This window comes from Gracilinanus agilis, chromosome 2, assembly GCF_016433145.1.
Source record: "Gracilinanus agilis isolate LMUSP501 chromosome 2, AgileGrace, whole genome shotgun sequence".
Classification (NCBI taxonomy): Eukaryota; Metazoa; Chordata; class Mammalia; order Didelphimorphia; family Didelphidae; genus Gracilinanus; species Gracilinanus agilis.
In genome coordinates this window covers 555,556,352-555,572,947 of record NC_058131.1, presented here as the reverse complement: position 1 = coordinate 555,572,947, position 16,596 = coordinate 555,556,352, and the positions used below count along the sequence as shown (strand labels likewise).

Sequence of the window (16,596 nt, the reverse complement as noted above, 5' to 3'; positions counted from 1 at the left end):
TTACATATAAGATTTGACATATATTTTTATCTACCTTTTTATCTTTTTCTTTCTTTTTTTCCCCTCTCCTCTTGTTTGGATTTTTTTTTTTGGGGGGGGGGGGGATTGATTCATATATCTCCTATGGTATATACCTATGCATCCCAAGGCTTAACCATGCATTCCAGGGTGATTCTAGTGTTGGTCAACATCTTCCTGGGGTGGGGGTGGGGGGAATTGCATAATTATCTTAAAAACCAAAGTTTAAGATCTTTTAAAGTAACTTAAAGAAAAGAAAATCACCAACATCCTGGACCAGGAAAGTGGATCTTCTGGAGACATTATAAGGATGCTTGCAGAAATCACACACTACATCAAGAGATTCAGAGCAAACTTTTGGATATAATAAACTGAACTGAAGGGAGTTGAACCTATCATTTATTCTGATTGTAAACTGTTATGCCAAAGGGGAATGCTCCCAATTGGCCTTTTGTCAATGTGTCTATCAGTCATTTTTCTTTTTTTCCCTTTTTTCCCTAGTCTCAAGACTCCTCATTTTTGAAATAAGTATTAGTCATCCCCATCTCACAATTCTTGTAACACTTAAAGGTGATAAGAACATGTGAGAAGACAAATCCAATTTTTTGTTCTTACTCTTTTTTTTTTAATTATCAACTATAGGTTATCTTCATGTATTTCCCTTCTTGATATAGCTATTCAGAATACCTCCCAGAGACTGTTTTATTGACATTCTGAATGCTTCTAAGTAAATACAATTTTATTAGTCTTGTTGTCCTCTTTCATGAGTGCCCTTGAAATTATAACTTTTCTTTTTGAGAGGAAGTTCAGCTTTGCTTTTGTATGCCCATTTGGAATCAAGTGAATTGTTACAGTGTCATCTTTTCATACAGGTTAGCCAATTAAAAAACTTTGATCCGCATACCTTCCATAATGACAGTCATATGGAAACAATTTTCTTCCTAACTGGAAATCAAAGGTTATCAGTTAATAAATTCAAATTTCACATGGTTCAATATTCTATCCAGTTATAATACTGAATATAGAAAAATATAAAATATAGAATGTAGAAATAAATTTGAAGCATGGAACTATTGTGAAACACTCTCAACTTCTATCCTTGAAAGACCGATAGAAGGGTATATTCTAATCTTTATGCCGGAATTATACATTCATAATTTTATTACTATGTAATTCAAGTTATTTTTATAAATTCTTGTGTTTCAGAAGAGCTAAGAATGTACCTCCAAGAGCATAAATTGAAAATATAAAAGTATCTTTGGCAGTAGATTTACTAAAAGCTATGTAGTCATATGACGAAATATCAGTGAATGGCCCTGGGAAACAAGATCCTAGATGGTACCAGTATGTAAATTCAAATTTCATTTAAGTCAGTACTAAACTAAATTATATAGTTTCATTTAAAATGAAATGGTTTTCTTGTTAGGATTTACATTTCAATTGTGATACTCGTCTCTAAAAATAAAATAAACCCTGATGAAAAATACTTAAAATTTGGCCTTAAGGTAAAATGACCACCTGTCTAATTTGATCAAATACTAATGTTTTCCTTCTGAAACCAAAGCTAATTGTTTTCATTAAAATTATTTATTTACGGGTTTATCTGGGAAGACATTTTGTCAATAATTTATAGTTTTTAAATTATGTTTCTCAAGTTTTAGTGTCTTAAAATAGCGTTCTTGCAATTTTACACTTTCGTGAAGGAATTGACTCACATTTTTATTTCAGTTTTGCATCTGTTTATGAAAAATCTTAGGAGGAATACTTAACATTTGAATCCTGGGTGATACTACTAAAATAATATTGTAATTGCAAAGGTTTAAAAACCGCCCACAAACCTAACCGTCCTCCCAGAAGAAGGAAAAAGCTTAGAGGCTGCCTCCAAGCAAAAGCCGCACCTACAGGGCCTTCTCAGACACTACCCGTTCTTTCCATTGGCTAAATGTGACCTGTGTACATCTTCTCATTGGAGAAATACTCTTATGTCGCTAGACGATTTACATAGAGGTCTCCGATTGGCGCCTCTCCCGATTCGATTAGTTGATGACGTATCTCCCGCTTCTCCGGAGGTGGGGCGGGGAATGGGAATGAGTTTGCGCTGGAAGAGCGAATGAAGGAAATGGCTCTGGCCTCACGGACGTTTCAATTTCCGCTTCCTGTTTGCTCCAGAAAACATGGCAGCCACCAGAAAGCTGAAGTCCCTGTTGTGGCCGGGAAGATGGAGCTGTCAACCGGGAGGAATCCTGTTCTTCCGGGTGAGAGCTTTTTTCCTCCTCGCGCGTTTCCCTGCTTCTCAAAACAGCCCTGCCTGGGTTGCATCGGGAAAGCCTTTGAGGGAGAGCGCTGCGGCCCCAGCCCAAGTAAATCAATGGGTGCATTTGGTCCCGTGAAAACTGTGGTCTCGCAAGTCAAAGAAAAAGCCGGGTTACAAACAATTATAGAGGGACAGAGACATGAAAAGCGATGCTAGAGTCGAAAGCCTAAGATAAGAAATGATGTGGCAGGGAAGCTTAGAAACGGGAAAGAAGGGAAAAAGAGAGAGACAAAAGAATTAAATGTGCAAATACATATAAATAGAGGAAGTCGGAAATGGAGTGGGTAAAGGAAGACTCCAAGCCTTGGCTAGAATGGGGTGAATACTCAACAGTACCCCTAGAATCTGGCTCTGCCCAAATCGACTACAAGATTTTCTTGCAAGGCCATTAATAGCCTCCTAGCTTAGATCTGTACCCAAACTTACCTTTGCATCACACAGTATGAAACATGAGAGAAAGTAGCTCCCAAATCAGAATTCGACAACTCTGCTCATTAAATCCACCTTCACCCACAGTGATATCACTTAGACCCTGATAGTACCTGGGGTGGCTGTGTTTTGAGTATGTAGCAGTAGACTGAATTCTTGTTCAGCTGTGCATCAAACTTGAAATGTCTTCCAACTCTTGAAGGCTGGTTCTTCAAACCCAACTTTTGGGGAAAGAGTTCCACTGCCCAAGGCAAGAGGAACCTCCCTATTCCTGAAGAAGTCTCCTGTCCTAAAATAATAGATTTAGAAATAGAAGTGATCTTAGAGCATATCTAGTTCAAACCACTCATTTTACAGTTGAGGAAACTTCATGAGGCTTAGAATTTACAGGAAATTGGCAGATGTGAGCTTCAAATTCTGATCTTGCAGCATACTTTGCACTGGGTTATGTTGCCATCCCTATTTCTGTGTTCATCCACAACATTCCCTCTTAACTAGCAGTTTAATAAATGCCTGTTAATTGAATTAAATCTCAATCTGTGCCACACCAATTCATTCAAGTGAAATAACATGCATAAAGTACTCTGTAAAACTTTAAAGTATTCTAAAAATGTGAGCTATTATTACCCAGATTTCTTCATTTACTTCAGTTACTTCATTTAGTTTTCCTCTTTCTGGAATTTAGGCACTTGCTGTTCAGATTCCCAGAGTGTCCCAGGAAAATAATGAATTAGATTTCCTGGGAAAGAAACCACATCGTAAGCACCCTGGCATCTTACAGTTGTCCCAGGTAAAGCTACCACAGGCTCTGGTCACTGCAGCCCAATGTCTAATACAGAGTGAGTAATTTCCTTAGGAATTAATAGAGAAAAGAAAGTAATCTTCATTTGACTGACTAACCCCTTTTCATCTCTGGCCCACAGAAACCCCTATACCCAACATAGAAAAGCAGGTTCAGACACTCACTAACTACCTTTGGAGTCGGAAGCTTCCTACAGAACCTGAGGAGCTGCGCAAAAAAGCAATACAACTGAAAAGTAAATTCCAAGAGGATGCAGGTAAAGATTAAGATAGACCAAAGGATGAAGCTAAGTTAGACTAGTCAAGAAGGAAAAAAAATTAACTTTTAAATCAATTATGCAGGCAAGTACGTTGCTTTTCCATTATGTCTTTGGTCAAATTGGTCATAATAGCACTTAACAACTGGAAACTAGATAGAGCTATAAAAATAGGAATAAGAATACTTATATTACTTATCACAAGATTTTTCTGAAAACCAAGTGAGATAATATATGTATAAAATACTTTGAAAATGGCAAAGTATTATATAAGTGTCACCTCTTATTATTATAGATCACTTTTGATTCTGTTTTACATTACATATCAGGATATGCCTGGATATATCTTGTCCATATCCAAACCTTTCTCATTTTCCCAGAATCATCTGAATCAAGAATGATCAGAAAATGTGTTAAACCTTCCCAGATTATAGCATAGAATGAAATCCCATCCACATACATTCCTCTATGACATCCTTGACTGGGCCTAGATTTAAACTAGCTTTAGTAGCGTTTTCACACAATTATGACATTCTCAATTTTCCAGCACACTTTTCCTTCAGATCTAATGCAGAAAGAAGTATTAGTGACTTCAAACTTGAATTATGATCTGCCATATATTGTTACTTGCCCTAATGTTAGATGAGTAGCTATTTCTTTTTAATTAATTAATTTCTGAAAGCATTATCTCTCCCTCCCATTCCTCACACTCCATTATTGAAAAAAATAAATAAATCTTCATAATGACTATGAAGAACCCAACAAAACAAATTCCCACATTAGCTAAAGCCAAAACTTTAGCAATTTTCCAATATTCAGTCACTTCTTTAGTTTGTATGAGACTATAAGTAGCTATTTCTGAAGCTACTTGTAATTTTAAAGATAATACTGGATTCCACAGACACAGAGCTAGAAAGTGTTGCAGAAGAGGGAAGTTCCTGATCCAAACAATTTCCATGACCATGTCATCCAGGCCCTCAGTATTCATCACGTTTACACAGAACCAAAACTGAGTTACTGAGGGATTTCAGAAGGGACAGCTAGGCAAAATCAACTATCAGAAAAAGAATAATGCTTTGGGCAACCCATTATTCCGATGCCACAGAACAACATGTCTTTCCTTTTTATGTAACATTTTTCTATCGGTTTAGACCGGAAGCCTCCTAAGTCTTAAGTCCCTACTGGGGGGAAAAAAAAACAGTAGATAAGGACATTCTCAAACTAAATGCTAAGTTTCATCTTGCTGGTTCCTCAACTTTAGTCTTTGCTTTCTCCTCTCAGGGTCATTACAGTCAGAAGAACAGCTTCATGGAGCTGTTCTGAGAGCCCTACGCAAAACCACCTACCACTGGCAAAGACTGAGGTAAGGAAATTGCCCCAAGATGGAGGAAATGATAAAGAACAGAAAGAAAGAGGGCAGCTAGGTAGCACAGTGGATAGAGTACCAGACCTGAAGTCAGGAGGACCTGGCTTTAGATGTGATACTCAGATACTTCCTACCTGTGTAACCTTGGGCAAATCACTTAACCCCAATTGCCTAAGCCTTACTATTCTTCCATCTTAGAACTGATACTAAGGCAAAAGGTAAGGGTTTTAAAAAAAAAAGAAAAGAAATTAAGGAACTACTTCTGAGGACAATGAATAGCCCTATCCAACTAGAGTCTAGAGCAGTGATTCCCAAAGTGGGCGCTACCACCCCCTGGTGGGTGCTGCAGCAATCCAGGGAGGCGGTGATGGCCATAGGTGCATTTATCTTTCCTATTAATTGCTATTAAATTTTTTTAAAAATTAATTTCCAGGGTGCTGAGTAATATTTTTTCTGGAAAGGGGGTGTGGTAGGCCAAAAAAGTTTGGGAACCTCTGGTCTAGAATACCTGAGAAGTAAAGTGTCATATATTGGTTATGTAGGTACCAGATCATAGAAGGCTTGAATGATGAGCTAAAGAGAACAATAACAGTAATAACTGGCACTTACATTGCTTAAAGATTACCAGATTGTTCTACATATGCCATCTCATGCAGTCCTCACAACAACCCTGTGAGATAAGTGCTATTATTATCCCCATTTTATAGCAAAATAAAAGAGGTCAGGTGATTTGCCTAGAGCCATATAGCTTCAAAGTGTATGAGGTAGAATTTGAATTCATTTCTTCTTTACACAATACTTTGCATAAAACCTAGGTGCTTCCCATAGATGTCTTTATGTAATGATTGAAGGTTTTTGACTATGGTGTAAGCTCTCTGCTTTAGAAAAATGTATCTGGAAGCACTATCTAGGATAAGCTGAAATAGATTGGTTAAAAGGTAAGTTAGAGGCTTTGGCAGTAATCTAGGTCAGATAGAGTAAGGTTATGACCTAGGGATGAAGGCTATAGGAATCATAATCAGATGGATATGAGAGATACTGTGAGGCTAATAATCTATAGAATTTGACAGATAATTAAATGCAACTGGTTTCTTTGACAGCTATGATGAAATGCTGAGCCTGGTATACATGGCAGCACGACTGGATGGTGGCTATGCAGCTATTTCCAGAGCTTTCCATGAGGTAAGACCCCTTAGCTTCAATTCCAGAAAGGTTCCTGAGGTATCCACAAACTTTCAAAGATCTCACATGTAACTTCTCTTGGACCTGTATTCTGAATAATCTCTACCAAGAACAAAGTAGTTCCTGGCATCTCATCTTGGATCTTAGTTAACCTTCTGTTTCTTCAGATCCAAGCTCGTGTTCCAGACTTTAAGCCACAAACTTTGATGGATTTTGGCTCAGGTACCGGTTCTGTTACTTGGTGAGTAATTCAAGTTAACACAAACCCCACAATTTCCAGCTCAGAAAACCCCACCTGTACCATTCCAAAATCAAGAAACTAGTAGATTCTGGATGATCAAGAAGTTAAGCATTGGGCACTGATGTTATCTATATTTTGCTTTAAACAATTTCTAGGTAGGAGCTTAGGAGCATAGGAAGGAGTCTTAGATACATGAGGAGTCAGTCAGAGTTTGGAAAGTAAAGAAAGGGTACATTTGGAGAAAAAAGAAGGAGAGAAATGTAACATCAGTTTCTGTATATCAGTTTCTAGCATACAAACATTTTTCGGATTCTATCTTCCCTCATACTCTCCATCCTCCCTCCAAAAGGCCCAGAAAAAGTAATAGAAATTAAACCATTAAACTATGCCCAAAGGACTACAAAACTGTGTATAATACCCTTTGATCCTATAATACCACTATTGGAGCTGTATACCAAAGAATCATAAAAAAGGGGAAAAGAACCTACTTGTACAAAAATATTTATAGCAGCTCTTTTTGTGGTGGCAAAGAATTGGAAATTTTGGGGAGTCTGCTATTGGGAAATAACTGAAAAAATTGTGGTATATGTTGGAAAAAGTTGGAAAGATCTACATGAACTGATGCAAAGCTAAATAAGCAAAACAGGGAGAACATTGTACACAGTGGCACCAATATTGTAGAATGATCAGCTGTGAAATACTCTCAGTAATACAGTGATCTAGGACAATTCTAAAGGTCTTCTGACAAAGAATACTATCCATCTCCAGAGAAAGAACTATTGGGAGTCAGATGCAGATGAAAGCATACTCTTTCACATTAGTTTATTTATGGTTTTATTTTAGGGTTTTGGTTTTATATGAGTTTTCTCTTACAACAATGACCAATATAGAAGTATGTTTTACATGATAATACAGTTATAACCCAGAAAGAAAAAAAAAAGAAACAACCATTAATGTTTAAATTTTATCTGATGTAACTAGGAGTTTCTCTTAGCAGTGCTCTATTTAAGAACTCTATCTTTTAGAGTCGTTAGGTTGTCCTCCTATATTCCACAGGGCTGCTTATAGTACCTGGGGCCAGAGCCTTCGTGAATATTTGTGTGTGGACAGCTCAGCTCCCATGCTGGCCTTGGCAGAAAGGCTTCTGAAAGGTGAGTGTAAGGCAGTACTTTTTGAAATGATCTACAAATGAAAAAAGCAAAGGACTAGATGAGGGAGGTTGTGATAGAACAAAGAAGGAGAGTTAGATTTCCCATTCCAAAAAAAAATTCTTTCAGAAGATCAGATATGATCAATTCCCTTTTTGTATTTTCCTTAGCTATAGGAAAAGGGTAGACTTCTTTGCTGAGCTAAGAGGGGGCTAGTTGGAGTCAAGCAGAAAGAACCCTATTCTCTTCCTATTCTTCTCACGCCTTTCCTTCTCCATCCCATACTTATTAGCTTTTTTCTCTATTCTTGGGGCCTTTATTCTCTACTTAGATGTAGAACAAATACATAGACACACTTTAACCAGTACTCTTCTTTGTTTCCCAGGTGGCTTAGAGTCTGGGAAACCCCATATTCCAGGAGTCTTTTTTAGACAGTTTCTCCCAGTCTCACCAAAGGCAAGTGCCTGATTTCCTCACTTGTGGAAGAAAGATAGGCAAATGGAGAATTTCAACATTGACTTTATAGCACAGTCTGAGTATTTGGCAATTGGTGGAAACAAAGTATAAGTGAAGTAAAAGTTGGGGAGGCCCTCATATGTGGAGAGAAGTCTGTCTAAAATGTCTCTTGTATTGATTCCCAGGTACAATTTGATGTGGTGGTGTCTGCTTTCTCTCTAAGTGAGTTGCCCAGCATTGCTGATCGAACTGAAGTCATCCAAACCTTATGGCGTAAGACAAGCCACTTCCTGGTAAGCCAAGATCTCCCTTAACTTCTCAGTAAACCCCCTAGGGGTCCAACCTCTCTTCTTATGTGAAAAATCCCGTGTCCTTAAAACCTTCATTCAGCACTCTCATATCCATAAGCTTCTTCTATGTCTTACTTCTTTTCTCCTTAAAAAATCTATCTGTAGTCTTTGCTTTCATTTTTTTGTCCTTCCATTCTCTTCTGCACCCTCAGCAATCTGACTTCAACTTCATTACTCAACTAAAACTACCGTTGGCAGAGTAACTGATGACTTCTTAATTGTCAAGTCTTAGAGCCTTTTCTCAATCTTCATCCTTCCTAACCTCTCTGAATGACAACACTATGATTATTCTCTCTTCTTTGGTATTCTTCTTTCTGGGTTTTCATGACATTGCACCCTTTTGTTTCTGATCTTGCCTGCCTAACCACTCCTCTGTCTCCTTTGCTGGATCATCATCTACAAGAAACCCTTTAATTATGGGTATACCTCAAAGCTCTCTCCTGTGTCCGCTTCTTTTCTTCCTCTATACTCTTTCTCTTAATGAACTCATCTACTCCCAGAGTTTTAATTATGGACTCTCAACTGATAACTCTGAAATCTATACTCCTAGTCCAGCTTTCTTTCTTGAACTCCATTCTTTTATCAGTCAGGCAATAAACATTAAGTACTAACTTTGTTCCAGGCACTGTAATAAGCACTGGAAATACAAGTACAGCCCCTGCTTTCAAGGAACTTACGTCCTTATTAGGAAAGACATTAAAAAATATGGAAAAATGAGGATTAGGGAGGCAATTTGGGGGTGGGAGGCTGAACAAGGCATACTAGAGAAATTCTGGAGTATAGTCTGGAGAGGGATGAGACATATCTAGGGCCTAGAAACCCTCCTTAAATGGAGGTTCTTTGAGGAACCATCCAGTTAGGGAGAGGCCACAGGAATAGAAAGATACTTGAATTCCAGGGCTATCCAAGACAGTTGTCATCTTCTGCCTACTTGATATTTCATTCTGGATATATTATATAGACATCGCTTACTTAACACACCCAAAATTGAACTCATTAACTCCCTCTCCCCCCCCAAACCTATAAGAGCACCATCATCCACCATAGAGAGTATAGTGGAAAGAACACTGGGTTTGGAATCAGACACCATGGGTTTGAATTCTGACTGCCATTTATTATCTCTGTGACCTTGAGCTAGTTAATTTCTTTTTTTTTTTCTTTTTTTTTTTAACCCTTAACTTCTGTGTATTGGCTCATAGGTGGAAGAGTGGTAAGGGTGGGCAATGGGGGTCAAGTGACTTGCCCAGGGTCACACAGCTGGGAAGTGTCTGAGGCTGGATTTGAACCTAGGACCTCCCGTCTCTATGCCTGACTCTCAATCCACTGAGCTACCCAGCTGCCCCAGCTAGTTGATTTCTTAACCTCTCTCTGCCTCAATTTCCTCATCTATAAATTAGACTAGAAGACTTCTAATGTCTCTTCCATTTCTCTGTAGACTTTTGATCCTTCCAGTCACCCAGATTCATATCTTCAGTATAATACTCAATTCCTCTCACTCACACCACTCCATATCCAATCAGCTGCCAAATCTTGTCCATTCTATATTTCTCACTGTCTGTTTCCTCAACTCACTTAGCCACCATCACTGGTTGCTCCCATTCCTGAAATGACCTTCCTCATATTTCAGAATCCCTGGTTGTTTGAAGGGTTGTTTTTTTTTCCTCCAAAGATCATTTTAAGGACCACTTTCTACATGAAGTGCCACCTTTCCTGATCTACCAGCTGCTTCTTCCTACTTTCACCTCATGTCTGTCTCATATATATTTTGTGTGTGCTTTTTGGGCTACATGTTGTTTTTCCATTAAGCTGTAAGCTATTTGAGGGCAATGATTTTTAAAATTTTTGTCTTTGTATCTCTACTGCTTAATTCATAGTTAACTCCTAATAAATGTTTGTTGATTAATCCTTACTTTTTCTTCTTCACAGGTCTTTATCCTTCTTTAAGGGTCCTTAACCTCCTCCTTTTTTGTGGTCTCCTTTCTACTCCTTATCTTGTAGAATGGGCATAACTAGAATGGGGTTCTAATTTTTATCTCTTCTTACAGAATTTATTTCACTGATGTCTCTAATACTTTGGGCTTTCTACTCATTTTCCAATTTCTTCCACAGGTTTTGGTGGAGAATGGAACAAAAACTGGACACCATCTCCTCATGGATGCCAGGGACCTAGTCCTTAAAGTAAGATTCCTTTCCTTTGCCCTACCATGCTTCCTCAGAGCTGGCATTCCCTTGAAAACTAGAAATGTTCTATATATTGAAGATAAGTCCCAGTTGACTAAGCATATTGTCCTGGGTTCGAATGACTGGCTGTCCATCTGAGAAGGGAGTAAACCAAGTATTACTATAGGTTTCTGAAACACTGGGGGAATAGGAGTTGTATTGTAAGATCAGGGGTCACTGAGTAACCCAAAATAATCAATGATTATGAACCTCCTGAGCTGCACAATAGCAGGGTTTTAAAAAGTAGAATTTTCTGGTAAGAATATGAGAATGCCATCTTACACACTGCATTACTGTCTTCCCCGTGCTTTCAGGTATGCCTTAAAATATTGTCACCTAGATTGACATGGATTGACCAAAGAAAGATTGATGAAGGATCTTTTAGGTGGGAAAACATGATGACTGAAGTGTGGGAAGTAGGAAGGGTGAGCAGGTCTCTCAACCACTGACATATACTTTTGGTCTTCAGGGACAAGAGAAGTTTCCCTTAGACCCTCGACCTGGACGTGTCTTCGCTCCAGTGAGTGCTATTCCTTAATTATACCAGTAGAAATCATTCTGGACTCAACTATAGTCTAGAAAGATGAAAGGGAGATTAACCTATTCTTTTATCCTGACTTTCATTTGTTTAGCTTATCTGTACTCATAGTTCCACTGGTCTTACCCTATTCTCCTCCAGTTCTACCCTACTTCTTTATCTTTTGGTTTCTCTAACCTTTGTTATTTTTTTCTACAGTGCCCCCATGAACTTCCCTGCCCCAAGCTATCTGCTTCTCAGCCCCAGCCCTGCAACTTTTCCCAAGCATATAGCACCATTCCTTTTAGCTGGGTAAGCATGCTGATATGGGGTGGAGAGAACATAAAATAGAGTTATGGTGAAAGGTCAAATGATCTGGGCTATAGGAGGCAATAGGTCTTTGAAGGTCAGGCTTAAAGGTAAGAGGTTTCCTTTTTCCCCCAATCACCTTTTCTGTCTTTAAATTCAGAACCATAGTCATAAGGAAGAGAAGTTTTCTCTTCTAATCCTGAGCCGAGGCCTCCCAGGGGAATATCATCAATGGGCCCGTCTCACCCAACCTGTTCTTAAACGGCCTCGCCACGTACATTGCCACCTGTGCTGCCCTGGTGGGCATCTCCAACATGTTGTGGTTACTGCTCGACGACATGGCAGGTATTCGGGATGTGAGGAATTAGGGGAGGAATTGAAGGGGAAAGGGAAACTATATTGAAGTCTCTCCTTTTCTTTTTCATAGAGACTTATATCGCTGTGCTCGCGCTAGTAGCTGGGGAGATCGCTTGCCTTTGACCACTTCACCTGAGTTTCCTTCATCTTCTGTTCAAGATCTTTCTGACAGCTGATGAGAGATCATAGGAGTAGTTGACCGACACCTCCCAGCTTTTGCTGTCCTTGCCAGAAATGAAGCTTCCTAGACATTCATGATAGGGGTACCAAATACCCTCTGACTTTGAACTGAATTAATTTTTTTTAAGAGCTAGAAAAAAGAATTGTGGTGTGATTCTTAGAAGGAAAGAATTCAGGGTTTCCTTCACTGAAGTTTTGACCTGCCATGATAATAAAATTTAATTTCAGGAGGGCTCTTTGTATTCCCACCTAGTCCTTAGCCCATCCTAATACTGCTCCTTTTACAGGAATCACTGCTGATCAAGGGTAGTAGTGTTTAGAAGTAGTGGGAGAAGTAAGTGACAAGAGCCACCCCCAGCTTTTCTGAAAACTGGCTCAACAGGTCTTAATGTAGGATACAGGCAAGCCTGCATAGGAAAGCCAGCATCCACCTATCCTGTCCTCTCTTCCCTTTTGGCTTCTCTTCTTCTAAGGTTCTTCATCCAGATCAGAACTTTGCTTGGCCATCTCACTTAGAGTTGGACCCAAGTTATGAGTCAGGGCTGAACCCTTTAGCAAGCTCCACTCCAATATACTCCAAGCTAGTATGTTTTACTCTAAACGGTTAATATTAACATTTTCCCCAGGCTTCCTTAAATCTCAGGGCCCTTGAGGCTTATAGCCACTTAGATTACTTTAGCCCCACTCGAAGCATTCATCAGGCATAGGAAGAAGCAGGGTCAGGGTTAATTCTGTGGCCCCATAAATCCCTTCTTCCCCACAAAAAATTTCATTCTGTTCTGGTAGTTCATTGTCTGGGGTTGCAGGTTAGGGGAGTCAACCTCTCAGTTCCCACAGAATGGCAAAACAGAGAGCCCTAGCCCTACCTGCTTTTGCCCTAGCTGGCCCCAAATCCCCTCTCAAAGGGTACAGTTCAGGTGTCAGATATAGCAGCCTACAAAGCAAGGAAATTGAGTAAAGAAACATGGATGGTTTGGATTGAGTGTTCTGAGCAAGGAAGGGCCAGGCTTTTGTCCCCAGGGAGAAGGGGGTAGGGGCTACTCAGCCATCATATAGTTTGCCATCTCCCATCAGGTTAATCCCAAGGTGAGCCCACACAGTTCTTGTCAGCCTCTGGATTAGTCACAGCCACGAGGAGGAGGAGAGACACACAGCTCTGGGCTGTGTCTGGCAGAGAGTCTGGAGTTTCTGGTTACCGAGCTCAACAGGGTGTGAGGCTGGGGAGGGGCCCTCGTTGGGGGGTGGGTGAAGCCAGCAGCAGAGCCCTGGTCAGAGTCAGAGACTGCTGCACAAGCAGAAGCAGCACACATCAGCTACCACCTTTGCCCCCTGGGACCAGGCAAACAGATACAATAGCTTTTAATACTCCTGCTCTGAAGATCTACTCTATCACCCTGGGGACTCCAGTCATCCTCCACCCCAGGGATGGAGCCACTTCTGGGTGTAAAAATTGGCTGTTTGCTAGCCTTGCTGATTTTCACTCTCTTCTGTGGCCTCATTCCGATCTGCTTCAAATGGTTCCGGATCCATGCAGCCACAGGTATAGTTCTAATCCCATCTTTGTGTGTACATCATAAGCCCCTAGTCTCACCTCAATCCCTCCTTTCACCTTGGCCCCTGGCTTGCCTCCACTTCTAATCTTGAACCTGGGTTTTTGCGTGTTTCCTCTTTTAAGTTCCCAATCCCCCATTCTATAGCCATCTCTTTCTGCCTTTGGATTGCCAGCTAAGAAGTGCTCTCTGCCATTTGCCCTTTGCCTTGGCAGGGAAGCACCGCCGGGTGCTGAGTCTCCTGGGTTGTATATCAGCAGGAGTGTTTTTGGGAGCAGGGCTCATGCACATGACAGCTGAGGCCCTGGAGGGCATTGATTCAGAGATCCAGAGGTACACCCTGCAGGTGAGGGGCTGGGATGCTGAGGTCAAGAATATGGGACCTGAGGGAGGAACCAGAACCAACTTATGGGAAGAAGACGGAAAAGGCCCAGGGAATAGAATAAAGTTGTATGAAGGGCTGCTCCTGTGTTCTGGTAGAATAAAGGGAGGTGGGCCAAGGATTATGCTTTTTAAGGAAAGTAGAACTAGAGGAACCTAACAATAGCCTGACCCTTTCTCTTCTAATTCACACTCTCTCCTTCCCAGAACAGGACAGGAAACAGGGAAAATTCTTCTGACACTACTGATTCCACTAATGTGAGTTTTCCCCCAGCCAGGCCCCTACCTGGAAGGTCAGGAGAGCCAAATTCCTTCCCCATTCAGGCCCCTCTTGGGGGTATGTGAGGAATGTTAGACATTCCTTCTCTTCCTCAGTCTCATTTCCCAGCCTCAAACATTGAAACTCCAAGGTAGAATCAGTTCCATTCATTGGACTTTTCCTCTTTGAAACCCCATTCTGTGGATCTTATTCTTGTATGTAACATCCTGTTCTCATGCTTGATATTCTTCCCTTCAATTCTTCTGTCCCTTTCATTTATTCCCCATCTCTAACACTATTCCCATTACCCACCCCTTCCTGTCCATGTTTTCATCTCATTCCTCTCTTTTCTATTCCCATCTTTTTATTTATCTTCTCACCCCATGATTCTCTTTCTCCTTCTCTAGGTGGATTACCCATTTGGGGAGCTCATCATCTCCCTAGGCTTCTTCTTGGTCTTCCTGTTGGAGTCACTGGCACTGCAGTGGTGCCCTGGTGGTACCAAGGGCTCAAAAACACCAGAGGAAGAATGGGGTGCATCCCATGGTGCCCTTTCCATGAGTCTTCACAGCCATGGGCCTCTGCCATCATCCTCTCAGGGGCCCCTTAGAGCTCTGATTCTCTTACTTTCCCTCTCCTTTCACTCGGTGTTTGAGGGACTGGCTGTGGGACTTCAGTCTTCAATACCATCCGTGCTGCAGCTTTGCCTGGCTGTTCTGGCACACAAAGGATTAGTGGTGTTTGGAGTAGGACTTCGACTAGTGCAAACAGGCACAGAGCCACGATGGGCCCTGATCTCCATTCTGGCATTGGCCCTCATGTCCCCCCTTGGCTTGGCTTTGGGGCTGGCTGTGGCTGGAGGAGATCCTGAGGGGGGAAGGGCCTTAGCTCAGGCTGTATTAGAAGGTGTGGCAGCCGGTACTTTCCTCTACGTAACTTTTTTAGAAATTCTTCCCAGAGAGCTGGCCAGCTCAGAATCCCCTTTAGCCAAATGGGGTTGTGTGGCTGCTGGTTTTACCTTCATGGCCATAATTGCCATCTGGGCATGAATTCTCTCCTGTTCTAAGAGAGCTCCTTACCCAGGTCACTAGCCCTAGTCTCTGAGCTGGCCCTAGTTCTGGGACATTCTCACTGAGCTTCAGTGGCACCTATCTGGCACCATCTTCCTAACTGGATTCTAAACCACCTCTGCAGCAGTTTGCTTGGATACCCAGCGCTGAGACAGAAAAGAGCTTGGGGTGTGGGGAAGGAGGGCACCAGAGAAAGGGAGGACAATAGGATGGAGATGGAGTCTCTGCCTATTGCCCTAGACTTGGATACTGGAATCTCCTATGGCACTGTGTGTAAATAAACGTCCAGCCTTCTTCCACCTCATTTTAGCCACTCTTGTGTTCCTGACTTCCCTGCTCAGCGTTAGAGCAGGCCCATATGGCAGGAAAGGGAGGCAGCAGAACTAGAACTGCGTGTTGGCCTCTTCCTGGGTTAGGCCCCAGCTTTTTTACTGTAAGTTGGCATACGAGGCTGTTTGTGGAGGGATGAATTGCTGAGATTCCAGCCATCCCCTTCACCCTCCCTTCTCTCGCTGTTGGGGCTGGCAATGAAAAACCTGATGGCCAAGTGGAGAGAGAGGCCAAACAGACCCCAAGGAGCCCCTCCCCACCCTCCGCTGCTGCTCATCCTTGCACGGCAGGGCCTGGTAAGCCTGTTTCTCACACGGAGCCCTGTGTTCTCTAAGCCCAGGCCCCTCTACTGTTGCCTAGCGCTGAAGAATTAAGATAGTGTGTTTAGGAAGGAAGAAAGGCGCCAGATAAATGCCGGAATCAACCGCAGCTCAGCCCCAACCTCCACACAAATGCTGCCACCGCACCCTCCCCGGGTCTGTTTGCTTTTCATCTTGAATCTCCCTTGCATCTCCACCTGAAATGATAACAAACAAACTAGCTTCTCTGAGATTAAGAAGGGGAATGTTTGCAGTGCTTTTTTTGGCAGGGTTACTCTAATGCAGACGCCCTGGCGTTAAGATGAAAAATCCAGGGAAATGGATCCATGCAGATTTCCCTCCTCAGATTTTCATTATTGAAGGGAGCCAGGGACGGTTAGATCCTATTCTCAGATCTGCTTTTATCTGGCTTCTCTATCTCTTGCTCATCCTGTTTCCCTTAATACCCCATAAATCATCCAGACCTGTAAGAAAGCCTAATCCCAGTACCGGAGGTCAGGCTTTAGAAAAATATCTTCACAGAGGAAATTGAGGGCTCGGG

General features: G+C 41.5%; 2 protein-coding genes across 3 annotated transcripts; both read left to right on the top strand.

Moving 5' to 3' along the window:
* Positions 1 to 2,192: 2,192 nt before the first annotated feature.
* METTL17 (methyltransferase like 17) lies at positions 2,193 to 12,367 on the top strand. Its single transcript, XM_044662310.1, has 14 exons — positions 2,193 to 2,273; positions 3,447 to 3,600; positions 3,685 to 3,819; positions 5,101 to 5,182; positions 6,286 to 6,367; positions 6,535 to 6,608; positions 7,665 to 7,759; positions 8,142 to 8,212; positions 8,398 to 8,505; positions 10,672 to 10,740; positions 11,252 to 11,302; positions 11,519 to 11,611; positions 11,769 to 11,953; positions 12,036 to 12,367. The coding sequence occupies exons 1-14, from the start codon at positions 2,193 to 2,195 to the stop codon at positions 12,139 to 12,141; spliced, it is 1,386 nt and encodes a 461-aa protein (XP_044518245.1). The 3' UTR covers positions 12,142 to 12,367.
* Positions 12,368 to 12,689: 322 nt separating this feature from the next.
* Positions 12,690 to 15,700, top strand: SLC39A2 (solute carrier family 39 member 2). Of its 2 annotated transcripts, none has more exons than XM_044662307.1 (4): positions 12,690 to 13,685; positions 13,911 to 14,041; positions 14,284 to 14,334; positions 14,743 to 15,700. In XM_044662307.1, exons 1-4 carry the CDS (start codon positions 13,571 to 13,573, stop codon positions 15,382 to 15,384), a joined length of 939 nt encoding a protein of 312 aa, XP_044518242.1. In that variant the 5' UTR covers positions 12,690 to 13,570; the 3' UTR covers positions 15,385 to 15,700. The 2 variants fall into 2 exon arrangements, with proteins under 2 accessions (XP_044518242.1, XP_044518244.1); XM_044662309.1 differs by having other exon boundaries at positions 14,289 to 14,334; positions 14,743 to 14,809.
* Positions 15,701 to 16,596: the final 896 nt, after the last annotated feature.